At 46.3% G+C, this 26,721-nt stretch overlaps 2 protein-coding genes and 2 pseudogenes across 3 annotated transcripts in view; 3 read left to right on the top strand and 1 right to left on the bottom strand.

Moving 5' to 3' along the window:
* Positions 1-2,751: 2,751 nt before the first annotated feature.
* Positions 2,752-4,434, top strand: LOC148091684 (biogenesis of lysosome-related organelles complex 1 subunit 5 pseudogene; annotated as a pseudogene).
* Positions 4,435-7,848: 3,414 nt separating this feature from the next.
* On the top strand, positions 7,849-12,122 carry CD8A (CD8 subunit alpha). The gene is made up of 6 exons (XM_087823865.1): positions 7,849-7,897; positions 8,015-8,371; positions 9,007-9,123; positions 9,330-9,440; positions 10,037-10,067; positions 12,071-12,122. The coding sequence occupies exons 1-6, from the start codon at positions 7,849-7,851 to the stop codon at positions 12,120-12,122; spliced, it is 717 nt and encodes a 238-aa protein (XP_087679991.1).
* A 5,301-nt stretch (positions 12,123-17,423) lies between these two features.
* LOC148091683 (large ribosomal subunit protein eL43 pseudogene) lies at positions 17,424-17,761 on the top strand (annotated as a pseudogene).
* A 1,817-nt stretch (positions 17,762-19,578) lies between these two features.
* RMND5A (required for meiotic nuclear division 5 homolog A) overlaps positions 19,579-26,721 on the bottom strand; it is a 61,754-nt gene continuing 54,611 nt past the window's right edge. Inside the window, exons 8-10 of one of the 2 annotated variants that reach the window (XM_087823681.1) lie at positions 25,164-25,318; positions 23,850-23,937; positions 19,579-22,720 (exon numbers count right to left, since the gene is read on the bottom strand). In XM_087823681.1, the coding sequence (XP_087679807.1) occupies positions 23,874-23,937; positions 25,164-25,318 (219 nt within the window). In that variant the 3' untranslated portion in view covers positions 19,579-22,720; positions 23,850-23,873. Of the gene's footprint in view, positions 23,938-25,163; positions 25,319-26,721 lie in introns of both variants that reach the window. The other variant, XM_016201761.2, reaches the window with a different exon arrangement.

The raw sequence follows: 26,721 nt of genomic DNA, 5'->3' as shown, positions 1-26,721 counted from the left end.
AAATCAGTTAAAATTTAAACAAAAACGTCGCTCATGAAAATGAGAGTATGAACACTGCAGCTCAAAATTTAAAACGAAAACCTGCATGGCTTTGAGGGAGCTTGAGAGTCAGCTCACAGACAGGATGCCTCCGTGAGGAGGCCCCAGGAGGCCCAGTTGGAAAAGACATACTCATGTGTAATGCTCATTACTGACTCTGGCAGTGACAAACTTTATGTGGTCTTGTCTCTTCTGCTCTCCCCAACTCCCAGACCAAGAAGACTCTGAATTAGGGGCTACCAAGAAACAATGTGAGCTGGAGAGGGGGCCCCCTAATTTTGTGAAAACCCAGCGAGAACACTCTGCATATAATTTATGTCGGTCACTCTGCATTTTTGAGGCTCACTCACGCCAGTTGCACAATCCCCCAGGCAAACAAATCTGCCAGGGGTCTGCGGGGGCTCGGAGCTGGGTGGGGACCCAGGCCTCACTGGGTTGCACCTCGAGCCTCCGGCCTGCACCCGCCAGTCAGCTTGGGCTCAGGGCCAGCGTCTACCTTCTTCTGCAAGACCTGCTCCTCCCGCAGCGCCGGGGGCACCCGACAGCCGGCGAGCACGACGGGAGGACGCTCCGCGCGCAGGAGCTGCTCACTGGCCTCGGAGCGCAGCCGGTGGGGCCCGAGGCGCAAGCGCGCGGGCAGGTGGAGCAACGCGTCGGGTGAATGCGGCAGGCGGGCATCCGAGCCCCCGGCACCCACCAGCGGCCCCCGGAGCCCACGTGCAGGAGCCGGCCCGGGAACTCGGCCCCACGGGCCTTGCAGGTGGCGGCAGCGGGCCTCGCGGAGCACCGGCGAGCGGAGGCCCAGGTTCACGCAGCCGGGGCATCTGCTGCACGTACCTTCCGAGTCACGGTTTCGCGGGGAGGGAGCCGGCAGCCGCGGGTCCCCGACGCGTCCCGCAGCGCGCCCTCCGAGGCCGCCGCGCCGCCCAGCGGCCCCAAGCGCAAGGCGGCCCCCGGCGGGTCCGCGAGCCTGGGCGTAGCCGGGACCCCGCGCGGGCTCAGGCGCCCGAACCTCGCCCACGCGCCTGCCCGGCTTTGCGGCTGCGGCACCCCCTCGGCCTCTCCGCAGCTCGGCGACCAATGCATCTCAATAGCTACAGGTCTGAGGAAAACCTCTCAAGGTCGACATCCGCCTTAAGTCAGTCCTCTTGCAGGTCGGCACCCTAGAGAAAATCTTGTGCATGGACTCTAGAGACAAGGTATAAGGCTGCTTTCTGTGGCATCTGTTTATAGCAATAAAGACTAAAGCAGCCCAAGGCCCATCAATAGAGAAATGGATACACAGTGGCAGGTGTGATTAAATCCTACTGCTCTTGCCTCAGCCCTCCCCCGAGATATGAAAGACTGTATTGCTACATTCGCTAAAAATACTTTTTATTGTGATAAAAATACATACAACATATAAGCACCTGAACCATATTTAAGTGTACAATTCGGTGGTAATACATACATTCACATTATTGGGCAATCCATCTCCAGAACTCTTATCTTGCAAAACTGAAACTCTATAGCCATTCAACAACAACTCCTCATTACACCAGCCCCCAGCCCTTGGCAACCATCAATCTACTTTCTACCTCCATGATTTTGACTGCTCTGTGTGCCTTACGTAAGTAGAATCACATACTATTTGTCTCTTTGTGACTGGCTTATTTCCACTTAGCATAAGGTCCTCATGTAGTATATGGCAAAATTGCCTTCCTTTTTTTTTTTTTCTGAATATATCTTTATTGATTTCAGAGAGAGGAAAGGAGAGGGAGAGACAGAGAGAAACATCAATGATGAGAGAGTCACTGATGGGCTGCCTAGCCTGCAACCTGGGCATGTGCCCTGACCGGGAATCGAACCCCGGTCGCCTGGATCCTAGGTCGAGGCTCAACCGCTGAGCCACACCTGGCCAGGCAAAATTGCCTTCCTTTTTAAGGCCCCTTTGTATGGATATACCACATTTTGATCATTCCTTCATTCATCCATCAATGGGTAGCTGGGTAGCTTCCCCCTTTTAGCTACTGTGACTAATGCTCCTATGAACATGGGTGCGCTCCTTCATTCAGTTTGAACTTGACATCAAACACTTTTCATATAAACAGTTTTAAAGCACACAATTTCCATGTGTTGTAGATGTTGATATTTTAAAATAAAATTTTTACATCACTCTTTTTGTTTCTAATAGGGTTATAAATAAATATCAATTTTATTTCAACCATCACCCATTTTAAAAATATAAGAACAAGTTCTTTAACTTTTGGAAATTTTTCATCATTCTTTTTTCTCCTTGAACTTATAAATTCTATCTCACTTCCTCCGTAGAATTTTGTTCTACTATAATAGGTTCTTATGCTTGAAGATTTTTTACTGATCATTTTTCTCTGCCAAAAATGTATATAAGTTGAAATTTCCTGTAGCCATAAATTTCTAAGTATTAAAAAGTTATTTAGGTTACACCACCATTACAACTATTGGTAGTGCACGACTGTTCAAAAATAACACAAATAAATTATGAATCTCAAAAATTAATTATTAAATGTAAAAAGTAGCCTTTGGTGATATTGTACTATAGTTAAGCAAGATGTTACCATTGGTGGAAACTGGGTGAAGGGAATTCAGGATCTCTCTGTACTGTTCTTATAACTGCAGTGTCAATCTACAATGATCTCAAAATAAGAAATTTTATTTAAAAAGTAACAAAGTATTGGATAGGTCCAGATCAGGATGAGTTGTGAGGGGACTGAGGCCACTGTGGGTTGCGAGGCAGTGGCAATAGGAAGAGGGACTCGCTAGGGCCCCAGGGCTGGCCAGTGCACTTCATCATCAAGGATCTTGGAGAAACTCTTTCAAGGCTGTTAGATCACAGACCCATTATTTTGTGAAAGAACCTGAAGAAAAACGTGGTCTTCGAGATGTGCGAGTTCTTGAGAATTTGATAATATGAGCCACGAAACAAATGAGCACAGTTTCTTCCCAAATGCAGAGAAACAGTGTGAGCCGACTTAAACCCACGCTCTGCGGGGACTGCAAGCAGCTACGGACTCAGCCTGCGGCCTCCCACAGGGGAAGCAGAACGAAAACAGATTGGTGACGGCCATTTAACAGCTAGTGAAAACCAGCAGGCGATCCGGTGGGAAGATCAACACAACAAACAGGCCCAAGTGGAAGAAGAGCACAGAGAAGCTCCAGGGAGGCTTAAAGAGCAGCACCTTTTAGGATCTCGAAGCACAGCAGTGAGAGACTCACGAGGAAACCCTGGCTTCCCCCAGACACCGACTATTCCCACCAAGCCGCTTAGCCTCTGCTTTAAGCTTAGCAGTATGTGCCTTGGCGCTCAGGTCAGAAGAAAGAAACTTCTCCTGGAGTCTTCATTTTTTTTTTTTTAAACTTATCTTTATTGATTTCAGAGAGAGGAAAGGAGGGGGAGAGAGAGAGATAGAAACATCAATGATGAGAGAGTCATGGATCGGCTGCCTCCTGCAAGGCCCCAGCTTGGGATCAAGCCTACAACCCAGGCATGTGCCCTGACCGGGAATCGAACCCCGATCTCCTGGATCCTAGGTTGATGCTCCACCGCTGAGCCATGCCCGGCCGGGCTGGAGTCTTCATTAAATGTTTAGTGGAAGAGCAGTGCTACATCTTTCCAGTTTTAAGTGTCTCTATATGATTATTTGAATGGGGAGCAGGAGGAGGAAAAATGGGATACATTTACTCTTTGTTAATCAGAATTGGTCTTCTTTTCTATTGGTTATTCCAGAGAACTGTAAGTATAGACTTCTTAGAAAAATAATTAGATTCATTCTTAGACAGGGTTAATATTAGTTTGTTATTGTGGCTTAGAAGGCAGATATAATAGTTGCCCATTTTAGCTTCCTTGGCTGTTGGGAGAATGTGTAACGTGCTATCCATGAGTAATGTAGACAAAAGCATCTGTCCTTGGAACAGAGGTCACATTTAAGAGAGGTGAGAATCAAAACCTTTTCTCTACTATGGCCAAGGTGGCTACGTTGGCCTTTGAACTGCCTGTTGGGAAAGGTCACAGATTTTGCAGAGCAGCAACATGCCGTATGTCTCACTGGTGACAGGACACATTTGTTAAGTTTTGGGGCCTCCCAGCACTTAATATTTTCAGCTTTTAAAACACGCTAAGGAGGAAACACTTACCAAAAATATAGTTGACTTTTAGCCTTTCCAAGAACCATAATCTTGCCCATGTCTGTTTTGTTGTGGGCAAGTTTTGTAAGACGAGTCTCAACTGTTTAATGAGTAATCAGCCAAATCTGCCAGAAGTCCCTCTGGAACCATACAGAGATTCTGGCCTTGACTATACCAGAGTAGCATGGTCCATGTTAAATGTAGATCCTTTTGAGTGTTTAACGTCTGTTCTCATAAGCAGGTGTATTATGAGGAAACATGTACCAACTCTCTCATCACTGTGATCTTTAAAAATCTGCATTCAACAAAATCTAATGGAGAAACTAAGTTGAACTTTTTATTTGCCTTAAACAAAGCAAAATTAAAGGCAATAATTTCAAGAGATTTATGGCAAATGAATTTGAGGTACAGATAATCTTTCAAATATTTTCTATTGCTCTTCAGTAAAGAGATGCACAAGGAGGCCTGATAACTCTAGAGCTCAAAGGCCTTTGTAGGCCCAAACAAGCTGACTCCTTAGGCAAGAGGAGACAGCTGACAACTTCCACAGCCATCGTTCCAGGTTGTGTCTAAGTCAGCATCTTAGGAACTGTGGCACAGAGCCCTGATTAATTTCCTACCGCTGCCCTGCCCAGTCATGCATTCCAAATATGTCTTTAATTTGTGTAAATTAAAATTGTTTTATTTTCATGTTTTAAGAACAAACACCTTGAGAAAAACAAAGACCTGCTTAAACTTAGCATAGAAACTGATTGCTCCCTTACCCTATCTCTCTCTGGATGTTTTTAAAAAATTAGGGGTTCGCTTGGCAGAGTGCAGTTATTGTCATTTCTTTCCGCCATCCCGTGTGAGTGCTGCAGTGTGGGGGGTGGGAGCTTACCTGGAGGTGAGAGGCAGGCCATATCCAGCCCTCTGCACACCTGGCCCTAAATCGAGCAAGCATCCCCAAAACTTTTGCAGTTGCATCTGCTCTCCTGCCTGATACAGAGCGGATGTTGTTGTGGTTACGTTGAGAATCTACCACGTTCTGTGAAAAATACCATTGGGGTCACAAAGCCTCCTTGGTGGGTTTGACATGATGCCTTAGCATCCCCCTCACCCTTCTTCACGCTCTGTATAATAGAGGCTGCCTCTCCCATGGCTGATACTCATCTAAGCCACAAGGCTGGAAGGCCTCCAAGCCAGCTGCAGCTCCTTTCCAGGAGACTGAGATGGGACTGCCCTATTTTCATGCATCGCACCCCAAAATCTGACCATCATCCTACTCAGGGGCATAGTTCCAAAGATCCGGATATCTGCAGATTGACTCTGGCTCCCCTCCATGCTTCCTCCCCTGGGCGAGGTATACTTTCATAGCTGTCCACCCTCTTCACCACCCTCCCTATTAGACCCTTTGGCCAGCAGGGCCTGACACTCCGTGCAGCGGGAACAGATGAAGCAAAAAGCAAGCTGCTCTCTAAAATGAGGACTGCCAGGTCGGTGGCCTGTCTGGACTTGGCTGTTAACTTTCATTGATGTGAGTTAAGGTGCAGCACTGGGCCTGTTTAACTAGGGACGCACACACACACACACATCGACAGGCCAGGGCATCCACTGCTGTGTGCCCTATTCATAACCATTGCTACAAAGGGTTTCCTTCCCAGCCTCCCTCATCTTTAATGTGGAAATGTTACATGTACTGGTGCAAGTCTTCAATGACACAGGTACATTGTGTCCACCACAGCCTTGTTAGTAATTATAAACACTGAGACACTGCTTAAATGAAAATGCACCCATTTAGAAGAATGGGGTAGCTCTACATAAGCTTAAGTGAAAACCTTTCCTTCTACTGTTAGATAAGAAGGTCAGTTGCAAAGATATACATACACATAGTACAACTGCACGTGTCTGAGACAATGTACAAACATCTGTCTATGAACGATAATATCTGAGGGGCACGCTCAGATGTAACCGTGATGTTCTCTGGAGAATGGACGACTATGAGGAGAGTTGAGACAGAGAACTTTCCCTCTATTCTTTTTTGTATTGTCTCAAGTTTTTCAAGAATATGTAGCTCTTGTAAGTTAAAAGGCACTCTAAAAACATTTTCAAATATAAAATGTTGAATGTTCCATGGTTTGTTTGTTTTTAAATATATCTTTATTGATTTCAGAGAGAGGAAAGGAGAGGGAGAGAGAGACAGACAGAAACATCAATGATGAGAGAGAGTCATTGATTGAGCCCACGACCCGGGCATGTGCCCCGATCGCCTGGATCCTAGGTCGATGCTCAACCGCTGAGCCACGCCCGGCCGGGCGATGTTTTGGTAAGCATCTTGATGCTTCGAGAAGGGGAAGGGGCATTGAAATCAAAGTAATTTTTTTTTAAAAGCCCATTCAACACTTCAGTTAGGATTCCACAAAGGGAGTCCAGTTCATAAACACAGCTCAGCCCAAGCTGTGATGTGACATCCAGGGGGTGTCTGGGACGTGGTCCCCACCAGGCAGAACTCCAGGTGGGGCAGACACATAGAACAGATCCTGCCAGGTGGCTTGACTCTAGAATTAAGCAACAGTGTGAAGCGCACCCAATACAGGCTTCACAGTGGGAAGACCTGGAAACCCTGAAGAAGTGGGAGGAGGGCACTCACTGGGTCTGGAAGGTTTCAGGACAGCAACAGACAAAAAGGAAGGGCCAGGGCCAGAGAGGGAAAACCGCCCTCACCCAAGCACCCGCCCAGGCTGCACACATACCCCTGCCCAGCACCCAGAACTGGGAATACAGAGAAATGAGGTCCAAGTCTCCCAGCACCGGAGCTGGCCCCAGGGCTTAAGCAGAAAGTCTCCCAAGCAAAGGGAACTGCAAAAGCAAGAGCTTGGACAATCTCAGGGCCTGTGAGAGAGGACGCAGCCTGGGGCCTGGGCGGAGGCCGGGAGGAGCCTGCGCTCAAAGGCTTCCCTCCGCCCTGGCAGGTCGCGGGAGTGGCACCGTCAGGTCCCCTTCTGAGGCTACTGTCCACGGCTGGAGGACTGGCCAGGAGAGAGGCTGTTGCAATGACCCTAAGAAGGCACGAATGAGGCTGTGTGGCCGAGGCCTGGGGAAGGCGGCAAGCGTATGGTCCGCAGAGAACCGCCAGCCCTGGCCGAGCGCCCGAGGAGCGGGCAAGTCCCTCACTAGCTCCTCTTACCTCTCAGCCCGCAGTGCTCATTTTGCAAACAAAGCCCCGAGGTAACCGCGAGGGAGACACTTTGAGTGGCGGCAAAGGAAGTGGACACCCCTCTGCTTCCCTGCGCGCACCCTCACCCTCATTTTTTGAAGTCCCTACTCTCTACTTATCCTGTCACCACCACCCGCCCCCGCAAGAGTGCCATTTCCAAGCCCTTTCCCTCCACCCCAGACCCGCAGTTCTCATCCCCCCTCCGCCCCCCCACCAGGCTGCCGCGACGGCTCCTACTCGAGGGCCCCAACCCCTCCCTGGGCTGGAAGGTGACAATCGCGAAAAGGTGGGCGACCAGATCTCCTCGGCGGGGCTTCGGGTGACATCACATCCTCTGAGGGTGAAATCTGGCTCGGCGGCCGTCCGAAGGGCGCCCCCCCCCCCCCCCCCCCCCCGGTCCCACCGCGCGGCCTCCTGAGCCGCCTCCACTCGCCTCTGAGCCCGGAGCTGAGCGCGCCCGGGAGCGCGCCATGACCTCGCCGGCGACCCGGCTGCTCCTGCCGCTGGCCCTGATGCTCCGTGAGTTTGCGACCCTCGGGGAAGGCGGGGGAGAGGGGGCCGAGGGGGGGGGAGAGGGGGAGGCGAGGGGCTCCGGGCTCAGCCTCTCGGCCTGCACACGCCCCCCCCCCGCGGCAGACTTCAACGTGACCCTCGCGTCCAGCTGGTTCCGAATGTCGCGGGAGGAGAAGGTGGTGACCCTGGGCAGTACTGTGGAGCTGAGCTGCGAGTTGCTGCAGGACAGCCAGTCGACCGGCTGCTCGTGGCTCTACCAGCCCCGAGCCCCCACCAGCCCCTCCTTCCTCGTCTACATCGGCAAAACCCGGTCCAAGGTGCCCGACGAGCTGAAGGCCCAGGTCTCTGGCAAGGGGTCGCAGGGAAAGTACACCCTCACTCTGCGCAACTTCCGCGAGAAGAACCAAGGCTACTATTTCTGCGCCACCCTGAGCAACTCGATGCTGTACTTCAGCCCCTTCGTGGCCGTCTTCCTGCCAGGTCCGGGCGCCCGGGGCACGGCGCCGCGCCGCTCGGGGCAGGGCTTGGGGCTCCCCTCTGAACCCGTTTTCCACATGCACGCCCCGCTTTCGAGCCTCTTAGCGCCCCAGGGGGTTCCTTAGATACACACCGTTTCCACGTCACAGAAGGGGAAACTGAGGCTAAGGCGCGCTGGGTAGGGACTGGAGATAACTTTTTGGGTTGGAGTTGAGGTGCTTGCGTGGCTCTGGGCGCGGTGCTTAGGTTCTCTGAGCCTCCGTTTGCTCGTCGGTAGAATGGGGATGTTTACCCGAGCCCACGGGGCAGCGCGCCGACGGGCCGAGCCCTGCAGAGCGGCCGAGGGAGCGAGCGGGCGCCTGCGCTCCAGCTGGAGGCGCCCTGGTGGCCCGTCGCGGAGCCCGGGGAACTGCCGGCTGCCACGCCCGCCACCAAGGGGTCGGCGCGGAGCCAGGAGGTTCCCACCCCGTCTCCCCCGCCGGGAGAGCGGAGGGAAGCGCGGGCGTCCGTCGGTCGTTCCTCCCGCGGAACACCAGGAGGAGGCGTCCCCGAGGGCAGAGAGGCGCGCGGAGCGGTGGGGAGGGTTCGCGCCCAGGCGCCCCGGTCCCGGCCCCAACCACGCTCTGTTGCTCCCGCAGCGAAGCCCACCACCACGCCCGCGCCGAGACCCCCCACGCGCACGCCCGCGCCCACCAACCGGTCGCAGCCCGGGTCCCCGCGCCCCGAGGGGTGCCGGCCCGCAGCCGGCCCACCAGGTGAGGCTGGCGCTGATCCCCCGAGGCGGGGGCGGATCAGGGGCCGTACAAATCCCGCGGAGAGCCCTCCCGGGGCCACGGGCCCTGATCCTGGAGGGAGAGCCCGAGGGCTGCCCGAGTGGTGGGAACACGGGAGAGGGGCGCGGGCTGTCGGGGTGGGGGAAGGACCCGGGGCCGCTCCTAAACGTCGGTGTCTCCGTTGCCAGTGAACCCGAGGGGCCTGCACTTCCCCTGTGTCATCTACATCTGGGCGCCTCTGGCCGGGGCCTGCGCGGTGCTTCTCCTGTCTCTGATCATCACAGTCATCTGCATCCACAGTAAGTCCGAGGGAATCGCGGGGGGAGCGGTCCCCTCCGCTCCCGCCCCGTTGCGCAGCGTGCCCCCGGCAACCCTTACGCGGTGATGGGGTCGAGATTTCAGGGGCCCCCGAGCCGCACCGCAGTGCCAGGCACAGCCTGTTTCTTCCTGGAGGTGGGACGCGGGCGAGCCCCTTCGCGCCCCCCTTCCACTCCCCAGCAAGTTCTTGAAATGGAAGACGGATCCCTCCCTGTCCCTGCGCGGCAGGTAGTGAGTGCACGGGGCCCGCAGGACTGCAACCGCCCGTGGGGGGCGGGGGGGTCGTCTCTGGGGTCCAGGGACCAGTGCCCACAAGGGCTGGGTCAAAACCACCAAGGGTTGAAGTTTATCCTTTGGTTCCCACGCAGGTGAACCACATCTTTATCTGAAATGTTTTAGGGGTTTTGGTATGTTTGCTCTCGTTTTTGTTGTTTTAATTGATGCAAAGAGGAATGGAAAAGAAGCCCTCACCTGGGCTCTGAGAGTTATAAACCTAAAGAAAAAGGAGAAGGGAAGAAACCATATTTGGGGACTATTGGGGAGCAGCCACTCTACCCCTTCTTTTTCCTTAATCTAGGGAACCGAAGACGCGTTTGCAAATGTCCCAGGTGAGTCTGTTATAACTGTTGGGTCTGCTAACCCCCTGGGCAGCCCTGGGCTCAGGTTCTAGCTTCCTGAGCAGCAGGCAATGGGAACATTTCCAAGAGGCCATGGCAGTGGGGTCCTAGGGACCGGGAGTCAGCATAGCGCCTGAGCAGAGGCAGAAGGCTGGCAACTGGAGAAAACGGAGGCCCAGGTTGGGCAGATGGGGGAGAAATGTGACTTCAGTAAATCTACATCTTATTTGGCCTAGCCCCAAACAACAAAAAACAAAAAACCCAAACCCATCTGAAGGATTCCCCCAGTTTACTCTAGCTCCACAAAAGGCCTGAGGTCTCTTTATCTGGATGATTTCAGCTGGGTTTTGCTTTTTTCTTAAGAAAGCTCCCCTCCTCTTCCTCTATGTAGTTTTTTGAGAGAGCCCATCTTTTATCACCTGAACCAAATAATGGCCTTCGTTCCTAATTTCCCTGTGTCAGTGCAGGGCCTTGATTGGCTGCCCAGAACTGGAGTGAAAGAAAGGGGGGACCAGAGGCAGCTATTGGGCAGCTCAAGTGACTACCCCATCCAGTTTCAGCCCAGGATCATTCTGAAATGATCATAAAAAGAACAAGGCGTCAGTCTCCTCTCTCCTTCTCGCCAAGGCCAAGGCAGCCCTGTGCTAATTATCTAACAGGCATCCACTCTAGCCCTGCACTATGCCGTGGGTTACACGCAGGATCTCTCTCATTCTCACAGCAACCCCATGTGATGGACATTGTGGTCCCATCTCACAGATCACTCACTCAGAGATTAGAAAACCTACCCAAGGTGGCAGAGACATGTTTACACTCAGATTATCAATAATAATAGCCACCATTTGATGAAAGCCTATCATGTACCAGTTACTTGCCATATAAATATATATGCATATTTTAAATTTCATAACAACTTTTAAAGCAGTTACCATGACCATTATTTTACTGGGGCTTAGCACATGTAGTGGCTTGTTCAAGGCCATAATGCCAGTGAGTAGCAGAGCTGTGGCTTCTATCCAAAGCTCAGGCTCTTCCCTATGGTTGGGGGCTAAGAGAGGAGGGGGTTCAGGAAAGCCACCTACATTCACCCGTTCCTTTCAGTAGATGAAAACATTTCAAATTTTATACCTGGGTTTGCATTTCACACTCCTTGATATTTCTCTGCAGGGATCCAAGTTCAGCGTCTTACACATCATTATTTTTAACAATGGAAATGTAATAAATTCTCAATGCATAGGTGATACACTAAGAGAATACAGACTTTAAAAACAGAACGATTTTTAGCAATTTTAATACTTGGGGTGCAGCTGGGAGCTTTTGGAATCTTTTCTGAAAATTCTCATTTTGAAATGAATAACTGAGAATAAAACTCGGCCCCGAAATACAAAGCTGTGCAGATGAAACACGTCTGAGGAACCCACACACTGGAGCTAACACACTCGGTGATGATCGAGGGCAGCTCAGCTTCAGCAGAGAGGTTGTGGAGCACAGTGTGTATAGACGCTCATGACAAATGAGCTCACTTAGGAGGCGCTAGCCCGGTACTGAATTAGCACACGTTTCTAGTGTGGCCACCAAGGGGACTTTAAATAGTCGCTCTCCTTGGCCGATGGCTGTAGCTTGCTCACACCCTCCGGGGGTTGAGGGTCAGGTCAGCAGATGATTTATCAGCCTACTTCTCTCACCTCCACGGGCACCTTGACACAGGTCCTGGGTTCAGATCCTGACTCCACCACCTCCTAGTTACGTGACTTTGGGCATGTTCTCTAGCCTCTCGTGACCAATGCCTGCGCCTCAGGTTGCTGAGGATTAAACTAGATGGTACAAGTAAGGCACTTGGCAGGTTGCTGAGGTCCCTCAGTCAGTGCTGTGCTGGTGTCTCAGGGGCAGGTCCGCAGACCCGTACAAGGCTAGGAGGCTGGGGAGGCGGGTAGACATGGATGGATGCTGCACTGCATTGCAGGGGCCCTTGCAACGATGGCTGTCTCTTTCAGGCCCCAGGTCAGGCCCGGAGTTAAGCCCAGCCCTGCAGAGAGATACGTCTAACATGGCGACAGGCCCTGCACAGCAGCCACTACAAGACTTCAAGCTGAGAACTTGCCTTACAAGGAGAGTGGCAGTCCTTCCCTCTTGGTTTTTTCAGTCTTCCATCTCTATATATTCATTCTATTATTTTCGTTGGGAGGGGTGTGTGAAAGGGTTACTTTGTCTTTGACACAAAACAAAACTGTACGTCTATGGCACTGTAAGGGTTACGATACCATGTGCACACATACTGGAGAAAAGGCCAGCTGTGTCCTCAGAGCCAGGCGGTTAGAGCTGGTGGGGGCCTCACCACCACTTGGTCCAAACCTCTTCCCTGGCCATTTTTTCAGAGGAGGTGGCTGAAGTCCAGAGATGGGGAGAGGCTCGATCAGAGTCACAGCTGGGCTGGGCTCTTCCTCTGCACCACTCAGATCTCCTTCTGGAGGCCTCTGTCTCAGCGCAGGGTTCTGTGTCTCAAGCCGCAAGGGAACCAGTCATTTCTTGAGCACCTGTGATAGACCCATTACTGCACGCAGAGCCCTGAGAAGGTAATGAAATAAGAGAACTTCTGCCTTCCACAGAGTTCTAAAATGTAGTTGAAAAGTATCAGAGTTTTTGCCTGGCTAGTGTGGCTCAGTGGTTGAGCATTGACCCATGATCCAAGAAGTCACTGGTTTGATTCCTGATCAGGGCACATGCCCAGGTTGCGGACTTGATTCCCAGTGGGGGCAGGGGGCATGCAGGAGGCAGCCAATCGATGTTTTTCTCTCATTGATGTTTCTATCTCTCTATCCTACTCCCTTCCTCTCCCTCTCTAAAAATCAATAAAAACTTACTTAACAAACAAGTATCAGAATTTTTTACAATCAAGCGTGAAATTGTATAGATAGTAGGAATTCCTCAAATGAAGTGGAAGGGGTGAACTGAATCCTGGAAAATGAGTAACTCGATCTCTAAAGAAAATCACTGTGAAATCCATAAATGGAGGCAAAATTGCTCTTCCAGCCCTTCATTGCAGAGGGACCCACAAAAGACCCCTTTACCAGTAAGACTTGAGCATCAGTGAAGTTGAATGGAGATCCTCTTGAATGTCTGAACTTCAGATGCCATATTCGAACATGGCCCTGGGATCATTGGTGATTCTCAGTTTGTAAAGACAAACTGTTAGAGAGCTGCCAGCAGCACCCCTGGCCTCCCCAGGATCATGTGAGGATGTGGCAGAACAGACTCTGTCCTGGTGAGGAAGTGCCTGAACTATTGCCCAACACGTGCATTTCCTCTCTTACAGTGTTGTACAAGAAATGTGTGCTTACTGGAAGAAAAACCTTAAATAGACAAGGAAATAAGAATCATCCATGATTCTTTACCTCTGGTATAATCCATTGTTAATATTATGATACACTTCTTCTGATTATTTTCTATGCATATATGTAAAATATATATACTTCGCTTTTTAAAAAATAAAATGGGATTGCACTATGCTTTCTATAAGTGGCTTTAATAAACAAACATTTACAGCATACCTTTCCTTGGCAAAATAACATTCCAGTTTTGGTTGTGCCATCATTTAACTATTACACACCATTTGTTTCCAATTTTTTACTATGACACTGCTAAAAATTTATACACACCTTTGTTCCTTTAAGATAAATACCCAAAAGTAAAATTATTGAGTCAGTCCACACTTTTACCTTAGACTCCCCATTTTCACAAATGAGGCCTGGCCAGGTGGCTCAGCTGGGTGGAGCATTGTCCCATATAGCAAAAGGTTGAGGGTTCAATTCCTGGTCAGGGCATATACCTAGGCTGTGGGTTTGATCCTGGGTCAGGGAGCATATGGGAGACAACAGATTGATGTTTCTCTCTCTCCCCCTACTGCTTCCTCTCTCTCTAAAATAAAAAAAAAAAACATGTCCTCGGGTGAGGATTTTAAAAAATTAGCCTCTTTTCCATCACCTTCTTCTCTTTTGTTCTTCCTTGGAAACAGGTGAGCTGATACTCCTTAAAATCACAAAATCTTCATTCTTTTTGTTGAGGTAAAGGGTACGTACGGAAAAATGAACCAATTATAAGTGCACAGCTCCAAGACACCATTCACTGAGTGCGCTCAGCCAGTACCAGGTCAAAGCCAGAGCTCTTCCTGCCCTCCAGAAACCGCCTTCCACAACCTTCATTTGTAAAACCCAAATACTTTCACAGAACAGAGAGCAAAAGGCGGCTACAAAGTCAAGTATGATTTTTTCATACCCCCTAAAAAAGGGTTTCACTTACCATAAATAAAATGGCAAACAAGAATTTGAAGATTAAAAATATAGGGTGGCTTTCAGGACTGGGGAGAAAACAGAAAATGAATCTGCAGGCCATGAGACCTAAAGCATGCTAAGATACCCACGACACATTTTTTGGACCCTGAAAAACAGGAAGTAGAGAAATGACTCTCTATGATGCCATAAGCTTGGTACCAGTTAGCTGAAATCCAGCCTCAGTGTGGTTGGTTCATTTAACAAATTCATTTAACAAAAACATATCATCCTATTTGTGTAAGAAATAAAACAGACAAATTTGTAATTTCTTTCTCTGGCAGTAAACTGCTCTTAAGAGAGGCCGACTTACACTTCGAAATTGCCTATGTTCTTCAACCACAGGGTCAAAATAGGTCTCCCTTTTCTACCAGCAGGAAGCTACCCCTCCCTCCTGCCCTCTGTCCCTGTACAAATCCGTCCCTGTACCCAATTTTATGACCACCCGGGGTAGACATCACTAAACCCGCTCCTAAACGCTGTTTCTCCACCAAAGGAAACTAGAGGAGGCCTTGACTGCCTTAGATTAGGTTAAATGTAGAGACTCTGACATCAGCTTCCAAGCTGTTATGAACTGTGTCCTCTAGAGGGCAAGTGACCTAATGCCTTGATAGCTTAGTTTGTCCACTTGTAAATGGGCGTAATAATATTCCCTACCTCTAACAGTTAGTGGGAAGAATATGTGAGCTTTATATGCATTTTTTAAAGTGCTTAATTAAAATAGCTCCTGGAACATAGTAACAAGTAATGCTGAATAAATGAACATGTACCAAATTTTTCAAAACCAGTGTTGTACCAGTTACACTGAATGTCTGATTCTTCCCATTTTTATTCTCAAAAAGGGGTACAAGGTAATCAGTACCAAAGGAGACCCAGGGACCTCAGTGTCCTCAAGCATGGGAGAACCACCCTTCACACGCCTCATAAAAGACACCGCCTCTGCGCTGTCCTGTGAAGCTCCCCTCAGCCTGGCACCCTGAGTGTCACCACCACCTGCACTGTTGCTGGCTGTGCCTGTCTGCGGCACAAGAGGGCTCTACCATAGTTCAGCAGTTGGAGAAGGCTGGCAGAGCAGGAAAACCATGTGCTCTACCATCCTGCCACCTCAGTCCCCATCCCTTCAGGCATATCCCACCTTTGCATATCAGTTACTAATTCCTTTTTTCTGCTCTCCCTTAGCTCGTCGTGATCTTCAGATGTGACGTCTTATTGACTCAGTAACAGCTATCAGCTAGCTATGTAGCATTCACCATGGGCCAGGTGAATCGTTTAGGCCTAGTCAAAATTATGAGGTAGGAATTATTCTACTTGACAGATGAGGAAACTTAGGCATAGGAAGTTTCTATCACTTGCCCAACATCACACAACTAGAATCTGGTGGCATCAGGGATTGAACTCAGGTCTAATCCTGTTGACGAAAGAACATCCAGCCTAAGAAGTCTTAGAAGAGTTTATTTGAACCAAACTGAAGACAATTGCTGAGACACAAAATCCCAACGGATTGAGAAAATGCTCCAGAGAATGGCAGCTGTGCAGCTTATTTTATACATTAGAATCAAAGGAGATGTGCAGAGGGTTACATGAAAGTCATTGGTGGTCGATTAGGGTGGCAGGAGAAAGCAAGGCAGGGAAACCTCTGAGACTGGGCAGAGAGTAAACGGAGACACACACATACTTCTTTTACACTGGCGGGCACAGGATAGTTAACATTTACAGCACATAGAGATGGGATGCGGGCAACAAGGTAACAACATGGTCTCGGGGCAGTTGTGCCTACGAGGGGACTGGAAAAGAAAATTACTCTGACATTTCAAAGGTATGTTATCTTAGATGCACAAAGACAATAGACAACTTCAAAGGTAAAGACTGACCTTTGACAAGAAAGCTGTAGGCCTAGGAAGTGACTTCCCACCATGACCTGCTTTTAGGAATTTCATGTTCAGACCACCTGTGTGGTTACTTTTGGTCTCTGGGTTTATAAGGCCTGCGGTGCGGTCTTCCCTGAGCTTGTCAGGTTTAGTATGTGATCCCTTTTCCACCCACAGTCCCATAGACCAAATTCTATATTATTTTCAATATAGCTTTGCCATATTGAGTATTTTATAGTCTGCTTTTAATTTTTAAAATTAGGTGAAAACATTTTAAAAATCTACAAGTACCTCAAAACCAAGGATACTTTTAACCTATGCAACCCAGATAGAAAACAAAGGTCGCCACCTGCTGTGAATTCAGACAAATGGGAAGGAGTATGTTCTAGAGCAAGAGTAGAGCAGGGGTCCTGTGTGAAGTTAGGCCAAGGCACTGCTTCTAACACAAATACCACCAGGGACTAAGAAATGCAGCTGGAGATATATTAGTGAGCAGACACCGTTTGTTTATCTCAGAGCAGGTGAAAAGCTGCACCGACTGCTGATACTTTAATTCCATTATGTGAATGAAACTCCATGTTTCCTGGCTGAGATGCGTATTTATGTGTGGCAGAGACCACAAGTTGCTTTGCTAAGAACCAGTCTCCCCTTCTTCCTTCCTAACAGAACACTCGTTCATTACAGGTGGCAAAGTGCCCAACTAAAAGACTACATTTCCCAGACTTCCTTGCAGCCAAGTGTGGCTATGAAATCACTGGGTGGAGCTTCCGGGAAAGGCTCTTTAAAGGGGCTAATGCAACTGAAAGCTTATTCTTCTCCCACTCCCCTCTCCTTCCTGCCTGGAACAGTTATAACTAGAAGGCACTTAAAAATAAATCCTGTTATATCACTGAAGGTGCCATGCCATGTTAAATATTTTCTGCATTTTACACACGTCTAAGTTATTAAACTCATAATGGATTCTATTGCACAAGCCAATATTTCGCATGCAGCACTTTGCACTTTTCTAAGCTAGGAAGCAGCATAGCTAAAAAAGCTCAAGAATCCCGGACATACAGGAGCTCTTGCGTAGACAATACTATTAATGTTAGGATATATTTACTGGCACAGAAAAGACTCACAGGCTCTTGGGATCTGACCTAGTTTGCGGCGACATGGCTAACCACACCAATGTCAGAATCATCAGTAAATACAGGACCTGTCATGGCACCTCCCTCAGGAAAATGGTGAAGAAAATTTAAATCAGCCAGCACGCAAGAACACTTGCTCCTTCTGTGGCAAAATCAAGGTGAAGAGATGAGCTGTGGGGATCTGGCACTGTGGCTCCTGCCTGAAAACAGTAGCTGGTGGTACCTGGACCTACAACCCCACTTCTGCCCTCACAGTAGAGTTGCCATCAGAAGACTGAAGGAACTGAAAGACCAGTAGAAGCTCCACAGTTTGAAACATTGCTAGCCTATAATAAATGGGTTAATTTATGTAACAACAAAATAAAAAAAAGACTCACAGGAGAACAAGAAACACCCCACTGCAAAGGCCTTTTTGGAAAAAGGAAAAGAATACCTTCTATCATACATATGCTGACAGAGATTTCAAAGTAGCTTGGTGGATGGATCGTTTCATCACTGTCCCCTAATGCAAGGTTTTTTAAACTGTAGATCTTGACCCATTAGTGAGTCTTGATGAGCATTAAATAGGAGAGATGGAAAATATCAGAGTGCATCACACATTAGAAGGATTACAGAGTTTTGTAAAACCTGTTTCAGAAGTTTAACTTTATGTACATATAGGGTTATGATATCCATTTTCTTTCTTACAGGGTAGCAGGGAAAAAAAAGTTAGAAAAGCATGTTCTCAGGGAAGTGACGTTTGTTTGCTGCAATGTTCATCATCAAGCTTCTCTGCTAGGGAGTGAGGGGCATCCAAGTTACTGCTTTATCTTAGGTGCATTTTCAGTATTTTGCCATCACAAAATTCTATTATTTACACCTCTGGTGCTCATCCATCCCCATTTTGGTGGGGAGGGGATGAAAAACACATTTTGTCATGCTGCAAATATAACACCTCCTCAATTACCTAGATGCTCCAAGAAATACACTAATTTAAAAAAATAACTGTGCACCAGAAGTTTTCTCAAAGCACACTAAATTTAACTTTTCTTGATGACTCAGGACTTAGTCATCAAGAAACGGGGAAACATGTACTCCTCATGTTCAGTGCATGTGATCCTTACATGTTACATTAAAAGGGAGGATACTTCATAGAATAGGGAGCACCCCAGAGGCTCCTTGCAGGAGAGGCAGCTTGCTCATCAAACATGCAGCCTGACTCAGTAGGTCTGGGCTGAAGCCCAACATTCAGCATGTCTCACAAGCTCCCAGGTGCTGCAAGTGCTACTACAGACCACACCCTCAGCCCCAGGGAGCCCCAAATGCTGCAGGAATAGGTGGTGAGATCTTTGGCCTGTCCTGCCAGGCCTCGCCTACATCACCTGGGCCACTAGCTCCACCTGTAACTGGGTGGGACCCACAATGGTTCCCATAGGTAGGAAACCTAAAATCTCAGATAGGAATGTTTTTCTTTCTGAAACTGAGGTACAGACCTTTGACTGGAAATCGAACCAGCGACCCTTCAGTGCGCAGGCCGACACTCAAATCACTAAGCCATACCAGCCAGTGCAAACAAATAGATTTAGTCTCTCTTACCTTAGTTTGTCTCTGAGTAGGAGGGACAGCTCAGCCTCTGTTCCTCCCTGGCAATGCCGACAGCCTGGGTGGAGCTGTCTGGCCCTTGTCACTCTGGTCAGAGAGCAGGGCAGGGTCCCAGCTGACCACAGCTTGTGGGCGTTAGTGCAAACACTAAAGTGTTTAACACCTGCTTAGAAACGGGAAGGTGCTCAGCCACCTCCTCTCCTCACATTGCTAGTGGCACAGAAACAGGATGAGGTGGTGACAAAAGATATTTTAAATTCTTTATATGCAGGCTCTTAGCAAAGGCATTCAGTAATGCTCTCTTCTCACCCTGACACCTCCATACTCCCTGCCTCATACCTGTCACATTTATACAAACTGGTTCCATAAGATTTTTTAAATGTCCATTTCTTTAATTTTAAAACATATGCACAGGAGAAGCCATGTATTTGACACAGGAATGCACACATTAAGAAAATATTTCTTATAGTTCTCCAAACTCTATTATATCAGTCTGAAATTTATAAATTAAATATATCAGAACTTAATTAAAATGAAATCTCTGAAACTACTGGATATGCTAGACTTTTTCCAAAATCAAATGAACCGAGAATATGAGTATGGTTTGTGTTAAATAAGGTTTATTGTTAGCTTTATTGCCTATTGTCTATAATATGCAACTTTATTGTGCCTTTGCAAACAGGATACATTGCTTAAAAAACTGATCAAAATTTTCCATACATATAGCTCTATATAATAGATTACAGTGCAACACTATTCTTGTTACATAATTATAGAAATACTATAGAACCCAAGAGCACAGGGTAAGCAAAAGAAATACAATCCTGAGCCATCTGAACAAGATGATTTGATGAATCCTTTTAGTGTAAGTTTAGAGAATGGGGGGGAGGGGAACATGCACACTGCAGTCATGAGCAAAATACATTAAATACCTGTTCCTTGCTAGACACAGGTGGGGGTCACGGTGAATTTCAGAGACATGCACACTCACTCACACTCCCATTTTTTTCTCCTGCTTCCCTCCCATCCCCAATACATTCACTCCCACCCCTTCCCAAAAGAAAAGATCAGGCACTAAATCCTAGGGAACCCCACATCTGCCTTGTTGGAGAATGTTATGCGACTGCTAAACTGGGTGTAGGTCCTCACCGACAACATGAAACAAAGCATGTGCTATAAGTCAATTCCAGCTGCTTTTGCCTCTTTGGAAGTAAATGAAGCATATGCTCACTACAGTTTAAAACTGTAGAGGGAAATGTCCTGAAAACAAAACTGTTTTCTCTCCCTATGTCTTGAAGTAAAATCAACAGTGGAAAACTCACCCTAAAACTAGTTGCCTCATCTGCTATTAAAATACATTTGTCATTCTATTTTTGGTATTTAATCAATTATGGTTCAATAAACAGTCCATGAAGTTTGTACCTGCTTATGGTAAACACTACTGTGCCACATAAACCCGCCACAGAGGACAGGCTTATGAAGTACCAGCGGTGTGTCCTTGCTAACACTCCTTCAAGACCACAGCACTCTAGTGTTACCAAAGATAATGTATGTAGAGTTAATGAAAGGTATTTGGTTTGTGTCTTCACCTTACACATCCTAGTGATGAATTTAACCAAATCATGCCTCCATACCTTCCCTGAAAATAACCTGAGTCTTCTAAGAAAACTGACCAGCTTGGCTGACAGTCCACTTCATCAGAGGTTGAGTTGGAGAACCAGAGGGCTAATGTCTGCCAGCAGCTTGTCTTGTGCGGATAACCAAGAGCTCTTGGCCTCTGCAGTCTCTACTATCCCAAAGGCTGAATCACTAAGGTGGAAATAACTCACAGCATAAAGGATACTGAACGTAAACTGCATAACCTGTGGGACTACCTGGAGACAAAAAAGGGTCCTCGTTCCCCACATAAGCTGGTGTGGGTCTTAATGTCTCTGTATACACAGCTGCTACGGGAAAATCAAAACAAAAGATTTACTTCAGAACTTTCTTATTTTCAATTAAATGCTCATACACTCATAAAATACTCACACACCCTATGAATGTGAGGTGGCTCTTTTCTTTAAAGTTTTAAAATCAAGAGGCACCAATACCCGTTCATTTATGTATTAGAAGTCTCACATAATCAGCACTATGACAGAAATGGCATCTGTGACGATCACACCATGGAGAAAGAAGATTGAAAGACAACTTCAGCCACTGCGCTTCAGACTGTACTTGAAAGCACAGGTGCTCTGGCTAAAGTAGAATCTAAGGATCTAATAAGGTTTTATTGGGTTAGCAGAGTCCATGACTGATAAATGGAAATGGTTCCTAAAGAAACTTAACCACTCTGAAAATGTTTCCAACGTACATTATTTTAAGTGGTCTGACTGTAAGAAACCTTGGTTCTACCATGACCTTTCCAGGTGGAAGGCAGAGCGTGACAAAGGACACCTCCACCGCTGACATCCATGTGATAAGGTGCTGGCCCCCCGTGAGGGCGTTTCTAGAGCAGGAAGGACAGCTTACTGTATTTCGGTATCTTTGGTTAAGGTCTGGCCTCTTCAAATCCACCTCTCCTTCACATTTAGTCACCAATGAATTTTAAGTCCATGCATTTAGTTAAGGATCACAAGACATAATTTTCACATGAAATCATCCGATCAAGTTTCAAAGTTTTGGCCCCAACCTGCCCAGTAGGACTGCAAGGACCTTACACAGGAAACTGTCAACAGGACGCCCAACACTGGGAGAGGGACAAAGCAGAGCTCTGGCTTTTGTCCCTGAAACTGGCCCAAGACAACTGCGAGTCTCTCTCTAGCTGCCAAAAATATTTACCACCAGCCTCGAGAGCAGTATGTCCGTGCTGTTCCCGTCTGGTGAAGCCTGAATGACATGCAGGTGTTGGAGGTGGTAGGTGAGGGTAAGTGATGAATAAAGCTAAATCTGGCCTAGCAAGAAAAGCTAAACAAAAAAAAATTAAAAAAAAAAGACACTCTGGGTTTTAATTCAAAGGAAAAAAATATATAATAAACCAGTTTTATATCCTCAGCCAGAGTACTGCCTTGAATTCTCTACCTTTGTTTGGAGTCCAAGGAGCTTCTCTCTGCTTTCTTCCTTCACTGCTTTAGTAGAGAGAGGGGAACTTCAGAGGGTTGTTCCAGGAAAGCAGAAACATGGGGCAAAAGTGGCTGTGGGGCTCAGGCTGAGGCTGAACAAAGCCAGCACTCTGAGCAGGCCCCCACCCACGATTCCTGGCTCACCTGCACAGCACACAGCAGCCCTCCGCCTAAGCCTGGCCGGGCATCAGTCCAGCAGGGCTTTCTGCAGTGCCCCAGCTTTATAAACCAAACCCAACTCTCCCAGGTAAGCACTTCGGGAAAACCCAGCCAGGCTGGTATGTATACTACTGCAAAGGCTGACACCTTCCAATTAACTTAGCACCAAATCCGTTCTCCCCCTCCCTCCCAACCTAAGTCAATCTGTAGTTTAAAATGTGAAGTGTCATGGTTCTCTTGGCTTCTATTTTCTTCTTTTTTCATTTTCTCATGAAAGTTTTCCTATATTGATGTTCAGTTCCATGTCAGATGAAATAAAGTTGCAAAGTATTTGGTGACATCCATATAACATTCTTCTTATAATGAAGTAATGCAACAGGTTTGTTGGAATTATGTCCACAAAAGTCTTTTCCATGTAGTTCATCATACAGAGAAAGACTCTTACACATGGCTATTTCTGGATAGTGCATTAAATGAAGATACCTCACAAGAGAAAAGATCATTGTGTATCCATTAGAATAATATACAGATTCACAGTCAATGAGATGATACACGCTGTAGGGGAGGCATTGAACAGTATACTATTCAAATACAAAAACAGCAATAAACATATTCTGCACTACAGAAAATCTGCTAGGTTCTAACTTTCAGGGTTAAAGTAATGATTCTGGTCACTGCATTTGAGGACTGGAACATGCTTCTTCCCTTCCAGATGCACACACACTGTTTGATGCTGGTGCACATACACACACACAATACTGTGTCTGCAGTGATCTACAAATGCGACAGACAGCCAAGTCCTGAAGGCAAATTTCAGAGAACAGGGCTACTAAGACCAAGGGAGCAAATATCAACTTAAGAACACTTCTAACTTCAGAATTTCATTTTATTGAACACACTTTTAAAACAAGCACCTCTTGGCAATAAAAGCAAAGAAACAATAGTGCTCCTTCCACTCTATTCTAGGGGAAGACTTCTCACACCAACCTGCTAAATTCATGATGTTGATTTAAAAAACAGGCAGCCAGGCTACCAGCAGAACTCAAATGCAGGTCTGCTGACTTTTCAGTGAGAACTGAGCAGAGAAAAAGATCAAAAAGCAAACTTGAATCTATCACAGCTTTCTTCTTTAAGCAAAAAAAAAAAAAAGAGGCAAATTAGTTTTATAAGCACAATTCAGTTTTTCAAACTTTCTCTGAAGAATTTTCATTTAATTATGTACACGTAACAGGAAATAAAACTTCTTCACAAACATTCCCAAAGCTTACAATTATCAAGAAAATGACAAAAGTAAAAGCAGGAGAAATACTAATCACATGGCAGGGAGGTCAATTTCTGTTTCTGCTCTTAAAAAGTAAAAAAATCACCATATAATTAAGTACAAAAACCTGCATTGAATGACAACTGCTGGTGTATTTACTTGATCAGAAATAAAGACCAAGAATATAATAAAGCCCTATGATAATATCTGGAACACTCCCTCAGTGTGTGTGCACTAAAATGTTGGCAAAGTTTTTGGAGCATTAGCTTATAAAAACACGGGAGTCCTTGGTGAGCTGCATTAAATGGAACATTCTCTTCTGAAACGCACCCACAATTCAGTTTCACTTACAAATTGCAAATTAAAATTATTTCTTCAGAAAAATATCTGTTTGGCATCTCCTGGACTTTGTTCCATTGGACAATATGGACATTTTAATCTAAAGACAAGGGGAAAAACACACAATGAAGGCACAGGATCAGTACTGAGCATTCAATATCATATTGTTATATACTACCTCTAACAATTATACACACACAGACCGACACACAAACATACACAAACATGTCTATATTTTGAGGATGAACTGTGCTTTCCCTTAATAGAACAGCCAAGCTTTGAAGGGTCACAAATAAATACCAATCTAAGCCAGACCCTAAACTGAAAGGCTCTTCTTTAGTGGAAATCAGTAAAAACTGTTTTGTAAACAAAGCAAAGACAACTGGTCTAAAAATTGTTTTGGGGGTTTTCAGAAGTCAATCCAATTTTTCTTCTCCAAGGTTTAGGTTGCACCTATCTCCACCATATGAGTTTCAAATCTATTGGTCACACAATCTACAGAAGTGCGGCAAATCTGATGCCAGCTGCTGAGCCTACGCTGTATGTAGCTTACTAAGAGCAGCCGACATGCCCTGTAGTGGGGCACACAAAACCAGCATGGCTGCCTGGTCTGGGGAAGGCACAAACACCCTGTTACATGCCAGGGCCTCCTCTTAAAGGAAAGACTTTTCCATACTGGGTCTGAAATAACCTCCAGTGAACAATTTTCTAGCTGCCTACGCAAGAAATAGGCTTTTGAGATGTTTCTAATAAAAAGTTGGGATCATAATGTATGAAAAGTATATATATATATATATATATATATATATATATATACCCTTTGAATCAGCGATTTCAATTCTATAAATTTATGCATCACATACAGATAAGGTAATTCACTTTACAGTAACAAAAGTTAAATCCTCATCAATAAGGAATTGGTTTCATGATCATTATTTTCATGTAGTAGAATAATCTGCAGCTTTAAAAAGAGAATGAGGATTCTTTCTGTAGCATATGTAAGATCTCCAGTATATATAACTAAGCCACAGGACAGTATATAGTCTGCTACATGCTACCATTTGTGTAAAAAGGGGGAAGGAGGTTAACACTGGATCGCCTACCCAAAAAGAGTTAAAGATCATGCTTATAAACCTAATCACCAAATTCGTGAACAAATTAAAAAGACTGACAACAAAAAATCAGATACCACCCATTATGCCAAATGAATAGTTATGAAATCTATTTTTAAATTCTAGCGACATTTGTTCACCTTCGTTACTTCTCCTCTTCCCACTAAGTTACAAAAGAAAAATTTTACTAACATTTAAAAAGTCAGGCACTTACTTGCTACCATTAAACATTTTATTCAGGGCATCTCTGGATATGATATGACCACAGACCAATTTCATGGGCGGATTATTATCTGTTGTTTGCTGACGAAGAATGGGACAGGCAAATATAGAGTGATACCAGCACTTTTTACCAAGGTCCACTTCAATCTGTTAAAAAAAAGTCAAAAGGCCTATTATTCCTCAGAACACCTTCATATTGGCATGCACTATGCAGCAGAGAGCATGGTCACATCTATTCCTCTGACTCGAACTTTCACAATGCTCTTCTAACTAGAGAGGGAAAGTCATAGGGATTCAAATATTACTTCATAATTCTAAATTAACCTTCAAAATTACTTTTTTCCCCATAGAACTTTTATGAGTTTATTTGAGCCAAACTGATGACAATGGCAGGGGAGCAAAATCTCAATGGATTGAGAAAATGCTCCCCTTTGAAATGATATGTAACACTACTTTTAAAAGAAATTCTGATGTTTGAGATTTAAGTCAAAGGCAAATGAATGCTCTAGAAATCGAACACTGTCGAAAATTCATCAGATACACCTAACGGTAAAACCTATGAGAAATCCTGACTGTTTTGCAGCACACTTAGCTAGGTGATAGAATTCAGTGTATTAATTCCTTTAAAATCAAACTAAACATGGTTTGCTTCTGTGTGAGCTGTGGACCCAAGTTTCCCACGTTTTGTGTATAATGGCCCAGAGAAACCACCTGCAACAAGGGCTTTAAGCAAAAGTTCAGCAGGACTTTTCACATCACAGCCCATGGCACCTGTATCAATTATTTCTCTTTGCAGTGGACAAAACAAACGCTATGAAATCACCTAACAGTGGTTGGCATATGGCAGGGGCTCCACAAATGCTAATTCTGTTTTCTTTCCTTCTAAATCTACAATGGCCCTCAATATAAAAGTCTATTACCCAGACTCTTTCAAGAAAGTCAACAAAGTGTAACAATAATCCTGAGAGAATATGGCCAGGTCATCACTTCCAAGTGCTTTACTACCCTGACGCACAGGCTTTAGGTGAATTCCGATTTCAGCAGGCTCTGTGCTAGTGCACCAGCATCAGAGGTGCTTCCAGCATAACTGGGAAACTGCCAGAGTCCTGCAGGCACTTGTCTCAGCAAAGCAAGGGAAGGCTCAAGTTCTCCATTTGCTCAAACGAGCGACAGTCAAGCAGGGATGCTGCTGGTGCCCTGACCACACTCAGGACTGGGGATGCACCTGTGCTTTGAATCAAACCAGATCTAAGGAGATGCTGGGCAACCAACCAACAGTTACCAGCTGGAAGAACAAGGTAACTGCAGATAAACAAACCTGTGCACACATGTGGCAGAAAAGATGCAAAAAGCCAAATGCACATTTTAGTCTGTTAGGATCTGTGATACAACTGTACAGGAATAATTCCAGTAGAAGTTGCAGTGCTCGTCAGAGGCCTGGTGGAAATACACCTACTATGACCTTTGTCACTCCCTGTAGGCAAAACTCAAGTATCTACTGTGTCCCATGTTATTCTAAGTAGACCTATGTTATTTCTAGCCTTTAATAG

This window comes from Miniopterus natalensis, chromosome 13 (genome assembly GCF_054644295.1).
Source record: "Miniopterus natalensis isolate mMinNat1 chromosome 13, mMinNat1.hap1, whole genome shotgun sequence".
NCBI classification, from domain to species: Eukaryota; Metazoa; Chordata; class Mammalia; order Chiroptera; family Miniopteridae; genus Miniopterus; species Miniopterus natalensis.
The sequence above is the reverse complement of the archived record's forward strand: the minus strand, read 5'-3'. Positions and strand labels throughout refer to the sequence as shown.